The sequence below is a fragment of the Lactuca saligna genome, chromosome 4, assembly GCF_052625555.1.
Source record: "Lactuca saligna cultivar CGN05327 chromosome 4, ASM5262555v1, whole genome shotgun sequence".
Classification (NCBI taxonomy): Eukaryota; Viridiplantae; Streptophyta; class Magnoliopsida; order Asterales; family Asteraceae; genus Lactuca; species Lactuca saligna.
This window is the reverse complement of record NC_136420.1, coordinates 985001-992185: the sequence shown is the minus strand read 5'-3', so window position 1 is coordinate 992185 and position 7185 is coordinate 985001. Positions and strand designations below refer to the sequence as shown.

Below are 7185 nucleotides of genomic sequence, written 5' to 3'. Positions count from 1 at the left end.
GATTATGAGTAGGTTATATTTGCCGTTTCAAAAAAAAAAGTGCACAAAAATGTAGTTCTCTAGTGAGAGAGAGTATGGTGAGATTTCTCCCACAAAGTGCTCTTGTATTGTCATATTTTATTGCTCTCTTTTCTAGTAAAACTATCGGATTACTCATCTCTTTCGTGTTCTTCATATTTTATCGTTAAATCCCAAGATGCTCTTATTATTTCGCACAAGCTGATCATCAAATGGGCAATGTATGTATGGTATGTGATGCATTAGATGTACGTGATGATATGCTATATGTGTTTTCCTGAATCCTGATATTGTACTTATGGTTGACTCACTTAGTATTTGTTGACACCTGTTTCTTTGCTTGTTATTGCCTTGCACTGGTACATGTAGCATAGTTTGACAGCTTTGTAAGGATGGAGAATTTGGAAAGTTACATTCCGGTTTATGTCTTAGTATTGATATTATTTGGACATGTCATGAAATTTTCTTAACACCTATTTTTGAGAATTTAGTTTTTGATTTGGTTTATGAACTTGATTTTGATGAATGATGTTTTTGAAAATAAATGTAACATTGGTGATGTTTTCTTTAAACTTTAAACAAGACTTCCGTCAATATATTCTGTAAAATAAAGGTTTTGAAAAGTCACGGTGTTACACAATCCGCAAAACAACCCTGTCATGTGAAGGTCAAGTAATTATTTATGAAACAGAGTTTTGGTTATTTTTTAGCATGTAAGATTATTTTTTGAATGCATTAAAGAATTTTATTATGTAACTCCATAAAACATAAATTGTTGTGTATTGAGAAAAATTATTGTATACGGATAACTTCCCTTTTTGAAAATTATTATATATAATAAAACGTAAAATATACTAATGTCTTTTAGAATTTTGTCATAATAGTTTTGATTTTTAGACTTTTGTCACTATAGTTTTTTTATTAGTTATTTATGTTTTTAATTTTGGTTCATATATAGAAAAATAAATTATAAAATTGTCCTTGTAATTTACAAAAAACGTCTATGTCCATTTTTTTCTGTTTGCGTTTTAGACTTTGGTCACTATATTTTTGTATGTCGACAAATTTGATCCATGTGTATAAAATATATTACAAAAGCTATATGTGTAATGCATAGAAAATGTCCCTATGCATTTTTTTACAGAATTGCTCCACATATTTAAATAGTTTACTCTTTGGATTTGAAACTTTGACCATAAAACTTTCTTATGTTGGCGATTTTGGTCCCTATTTAATAAATAAATTACAAAATTATCTCTTTAATTTATAAAAAGGTCCATATACACAGTTTTTTCTACATGATACATGTGTTTAAAATAAAATAAAAAATGATCATAGAAAAAATTATAGGTTATGCGTCCCAAAAAAAAAAAAACATAAATAAACTTTCGGTCTCCATCGGTAAAATGGGAAGTGAGAATTTGTAGTTTTATTTTATAATAAAAAAGAGATAAAATTGTAAAAATGGTCCCTGTGGTATGTAAAATTTTAGGGTTTTAGTCCAAACCCTGAATTTTTTGGATTCATGGTCCTTTTGAAGTAGTTTGTATGTGGAAATGGTCCTCGGATTTAACTTCCGTTAAGTTGTTGCTGTTAACCCCCTCATGTGCCTCCCACATGAGGGTATATTTGTTTTTTTTTCACTTCTAAGGGACCATTTATGTAATTGAAAATAATATATCTCCATTTTTAAAAAAAAAAAAATTAATACTTATTTATTTATTTTAATAATTAAAAAATAAAAGATTGTTCTCTCTCTCTCTCTCTCTCTCTCTCTCTCTCTCTCTCTCTCTCTCTCTCTCTCTCTCTCCTAAATGTCATTTAGGATATGAAGAAAAAACCCATATTGATTTCTTCAACTTCATCTCTACTTCATTTGTTCTAAAACCAAAATCTCTATAGAAAGAAATTTACAACTTGCAATTTTGAAGGAGAAACACACACAAGCAAACAATGCTCTTCAATCGTAGCTAAAATCGATGAAAGATTTGGGTGTTTTTCAATCAAAAATAGTAAATGCCATCTTCCCCATGTCAAAAAACAAGCAAATGATTTACCAACAGTCGACTACTACCAAAATTAGGTAAACCATTTTCTACACCTTCTATTACCTCTTGTCTTGACAGAAACAATCTTAATTTAACATAGTTAGCCCAAGACAATCCCAAAGCTGGAAGAACTTGTCTTCCAGATGTATACAAAGACTCCAGATTCCCAACTCAGACACTGATTGACATATTATTGTTATCAATTGAGTCAACCATCTGGTTTGTAACCACAATCGCAATCTCATGACGCCTAGCGTAGGAATTTAGAATGGATGAGATCTTGAAGAACAACAAGGACCCTCGCTTCAGATCTGTTAGATTGTTGTCAAAATCGCTTATGAATAAAGCAACAACCGAATCAATCACAATCAAATTGATATCCAACCGGGTTTCCATACGTGATAATGAGAAATACGAGGGAATAAAAGGAGTTACAGGAGAGAAATAGGGGATAACATCTGGACATGTGTGCTCTAGTTCAACATTCGATTTCCATTGCAAAAACGAAGAAGATTAGATCACACAGAGCTTATGGCCGAGTTATCTGTAAAGTTCTTAGGTGGGATATCGATGGGCGTCATTCTTAAATTGTTACAGAGCATAAGTCTAATGAATTATAAGTATCCCATTACTAAAACTTTATTGAATTTGATTAAAAAGTTCATAATTTCTTGTATTTGCAAGGAAATGATGTTAATGGTGGTTGTAATTCGGGTTTTAACAAGATTATGTATGATGGGTCGTCGAATCGTGATGAAAAAGCTCATGTTTCAAAAACTGTTGATGATGAATCCATGGTTTGTGATGAGTCTCCGGAGAAAGCAAACGTAGACGAAGAAGATACATGATTTTATATATATATATATATATATATAGAGAGAGAGAGAGAGATATTTTATTTTTTAATTATTAAAATAAATAAATAAGTATTATTTTTTTATTAAAAATTGAGATATTTTTTTCAATTGCAAAAATAATCCCTTAGAATTGAAAAGACAAATATACCCTCATGTAGAAGGCACATGAGGGGGTTAACAACAACAACTTAATGTAAGTTAAATTTGGGGATTATTTCCACATACAAACTATTCCAAAATGACCATGAATCCAAAAAACTCGAAATTTGGATTAAAACCCAAAATTTTTACATATTTCTACATACAAACTACTCAAAATGGGCCATAAATCCAAAAAACTCGAAATTTAGACTAAAACCCCAAAATTACGATATTTTTGTAATTTCGTGTAAAAAGGATGTTGGTAGAAAGAAATAGAAAAGAAAAGAAAAAGAGTCGGCAGTTGGGCTTTTAGAGTCAAAAATGGGCTGCTACTGAAGGTACATTCCCGATGTCCAAAGAAACAAAGTGAGGAGTTGTGTTTTGTGTATCTATATTCCAGAATCGTTTATAAAGGGAGGGAGACATACATCAAGTGGTTCAACGATTCGTAGATTGTCGTCAACTTCGGCCAGCTCTTCCTATTTCGCCGCTGATCGGAAAGTTGTGAGTAGGTATCATTTCCGACTTATATCTAAATCGACATTTATTTTGATCAATCTACTTTGCCTATGGTTAAGCATCAAATACATATACAGTTAGGTTTTCCTCTAGATTAATAAATCTGATTGTTAAATCCTTCTGGACGAAATTCTGTAAAATTTCGTTTACAGATGTTTATTAATTAGGGCGTGATCCGAGGTGGCGTCTATGTGTTTTAATCTTTTATGGTTACAGCTATTGTTTAATCTGAGAATTGCTACAAAATTTGATATTGCTAATTCGTAACTACATATCTTTTTTCCTAATTAAAGCCTTTTTGAGTTATAGGAAAGAAGATGTGGGGGCTTATAAGGCAAGAAGTTGGTGCCAGGGGCTTATCTGCTTTGGTATGGAAAAATGTTGCAGCACGTTTTTTTGAAGTATGGTGATTTTTGGGAGAAGTAATTTTTTGCATGCTTATTTGTTAGGTCTCTGGGAATTATGTGCAGAGTTTAAGGCCTGTAGCAGCAACTAGAAGACATTATTCATCTGCAACAAAGGAGGTGATTATTCTTATACCTTGTAGGATTTTTCTATCTGGTTTTCACCATAGACCTAGTAATAATATTTATTCCAACGACATTGATAATTGATTGTGATTATTTACTTGCTATGTATGCAATTTATAGCCACCTAGTCCCAAATGAATGAAGTGTGGTTCAAAGTGTAAACATTAAGATATTATTACAAGTCTGTGCTATATTTTCTCACAAAGATAAAACTTCATTTCTGTCCAAAATATTGAACATGATATATGAAACTGGTATCTTTTCATTCCCTAAAGCACATCACTTAATGACAGTGTTACCATTAGTTTTGTACAGAATCTTTTTTGTTCCTTAATTTGAATTGGAAGGTGTTACAGATGACAGTAAGAGATGCTCTCAACTCTGCCCTTGATGAGGAAATGGCTGCTGATCCTAATGTGTTTATTATGGGTGAAGAGGTAAAGATATTTTTTTTTTTTCAGTGATTGTATGTTGAGAGGGTGAGGCGTCTTCATATGTCATAATGGCATCCTTGTTTTGTTTTGCAGGTTGGAGAATACCAAGGTGCATACAAGGTTAGAATTTTGAATGAGGCTTGGTTTTCTGAAATCAAATGACAAGAAGCTATGTGTTTGTTAAAAAACAATATATACATATAATGGATTTGTTTTGGGTTTGAATTTGATAGATATCCAAGGGATTATTGGACAAATATGGTCCTGAGAGGGTTGTTGACACGCCTATCACAGAGGTAAGTTGGTATTTCTATGAATATTAATAGAGAAAATGAATATGTTTGGTAACGGTTAGTTGGTTTTCAGGCTGGGTTTGCAGGGATTGGTGTTGGTTCAGCATATCATGGTCTGAGGCCTGTTATAGAGTTTATGACTTTCAACTTCTCGATGCAGGTATAATCTTGGAATTTTATTTGCATTAGAAAATAGAATAGCAATTATAAAATGATATGTTGTTGTTTTGCAGGCAATTGATCATATCATCAATTCTGCAGCAAAGTCCAACTACATGTCTGCCGGCCAGATCAATGTGCCCATTGTTTTCAGAGGACCAAATGGTCCTGCTGCTGGTGTTGGTGCCCAACATTCACAGGTACATACACAGACTATCACATCATATCTTTTTTTTTTTTTTGGATCCAAACATAACATAATAAGTTAACCTTTTGTATTTTTTGGCAGTGTTATGGTGCATGGTATGGTTCAGTCCCTGGCTTGAAGGTGCTTGTACCTTACTCCTCTGAAGATGCTCGTGGACTTCTAAAAGCTGCAATCAGAGACCCTGACCCTGTTGTTTTCCTTGAGAACGAGCTCTTGTCAGTAACAAACAAAGACCATTTTTTTAAAACTTTTTTTTTTTTTGTTCTCAGATGTCAATAGCTGTGTGTGTGTTTTCTATTTAGATATGGTGAGTCGTTCCCAATTTCTGCTGAAGCCCTAGATTCAAGTTTCTGCCTCCCCATAGGAAAAGCCAAGGTAACAAGAGTGTTGGAAGTTTTTCTGGATTTGGTGAGTTGTTGGTGATAATGTATATACATTGATATGATAGATTGAAAGAGAAGGAACAGATATCACAATCACAGCTTTCTCCAAGATGGTGGGATATGCTCTTAAGGTCGGTTAAGTTTCAATAGCCTCCAAGCCTCCTCTCCGCAGTCCACATATATAATAAATATTTTTTGATTTTATTTTAGGCTGCAGAAATACTTGAAAAGGAAGGGATAAGTGCGGAGGTGAGCTACTGGTCCTAAAAGAAAAAGAAAAAGAAAGAGAAATTTGTTTTGGTTAAAATGTAAATATGTAATTTAACTTGTACAGATAATAAACCTGCGGTCGATCCGGCCACTAGATAGAGCCACAATAAACGCCTCTGTCAGGAAAACAAACCGACTGGTGACTGTGGAGGAAGGCTTTCCTCAGCATGGTGTTGGTGCTGAAATCTGGTATATATTAATTATTATTAATTACTATAAAATTTATAACAGAGTTAATGAATGGATTTGTGTTATGTATGTAGTGCATCGGTGGTTGAGGATAGCTTTGCTTATCTCGATGCACCTGTGGAGAGGATCGCCGGGGCTGATGTTCCCACACCTTATGCTGCTAATCTTGAGAGATCTGCTTTTCCTCAGGTCTTTTTATTTTCTATAAATAAAATAAATAATAAGTCAATTAAATTTGTTTTGTGCGTGTTAGTTATTGAACATGAGCACGATGATATATGTTTTGTTTGTGTTGCAGATTGAGGACATTGTTCGTGCAGCTAAAAGAGTATGCTACAGATCTGTACCCATGGCTGCAACCGCTTAACTTTAATTAATTATGCCCTTTTTCTTTCCCATCCATCCAAGTTTTGGGTTTTCTACCTGTACCTGTACTTGTACATGTCTTCCAAAAGAGTTAAAGACATGCTGTTTTTAATAAGCTTGAAAGGAATTCCTGAGTTTTACTTTCCTTTTTTCTTCATTTTCCTTCTTCCATGTTTTTTTTTTTTTTTATATTTAACTTAAAAACTGTTCTGTATTTTCTATTTCCTATTTCCAACACGATGTTATGTGGCTGGTATTTGACGGGATGGATTATCTACAGCACACCACACCCTATGAAATTCAAACTATGCAAACCATTCCACCAAGGCTAATGGGAGTCGTCTCGGTGGCAAACATTATGCCGAATACTCGCAAGCCGATTTTGGCAATGGGCTTTTGATGAGAGAGATGTTAGGTTAATTTTTTTTTAACAAATATCATATTCAAGAAAAAAACCAATTTTTCAAAATGTAACTATTATTTTTTCAAAATTTTAAAATTTAAATCTTTCATCAACTATTATAAATAGCAACATACTTCTTTATTTTTCACCATATTAAAACCTTCTTCATTCAACTCCTAATCTTTTATATTTTCTATCATCTTCAAACCTTTATTTCTAAAAAATGGCTCAATTTTGGACCACAGACGAAGAGATTATGTCCGCTTGTGTCTGGATCTATGTAATTGTAGAGCTAATCAACATCAACGCTATAAATGTATCTATTTTCTAGAGGAGAGTTACCTAAAAAAATACAACTGCAAAGCAG

At 33.0% G+C, this 7185-nt stretch overlaps 1 protein-coding gene across 2 annotated transcripts; it reads left to right on the top strand.

The window, feature by feature from the left end:
• Positions 1 to 3438: 3438 nt before the first annotated feature.
• On the top strand, positions 3439 to 6560 carry LOC145041017 (pyruvate dehydrogenase E1 component subunit beta-1, mitochondrial). 2 transcript variants are annotated; one of them, XM_078988903.1, is made up of 15 exons: positions 3439 to 3576; positions 3893 to 3951; positions 4033 to 4107; positions 4470 to 4550; positions 4641 to 4667; positions 4781 to 4843; positions 4914 to 5000; positions 5074 to 5199; positions 5289 to 5422; positions 5510 to 5582; positions 5656 to 5721; positions 5801 to 5839; positions 5925 to 6049; positions 6124 to 6238; positions 6348 to 6560. In XM_078988903.1, the coding sequence occupies exons 2-15, from the start codon at positions 3901 to 3903 to the stop codon at positions 6414 to 6416; spliced, it is 1131 nt and encodes a 376-aa protein (XP_078845029.1). In that variant the 5' UTR covers positions 3439 to 3576; positions 3893 to 3900; the 3' UTR covers positions 6417 to 6560. The 2 variants fall into 2 exon arrangements, with proteins under 2 accessions (XP_078845029.1, XP_078845030.1); XM_078988904.1 differs by having other exon boundaries at positions 3441 to 3572.
• Positions 6561 to 7185: the final 625 nt, after the last annotated feature.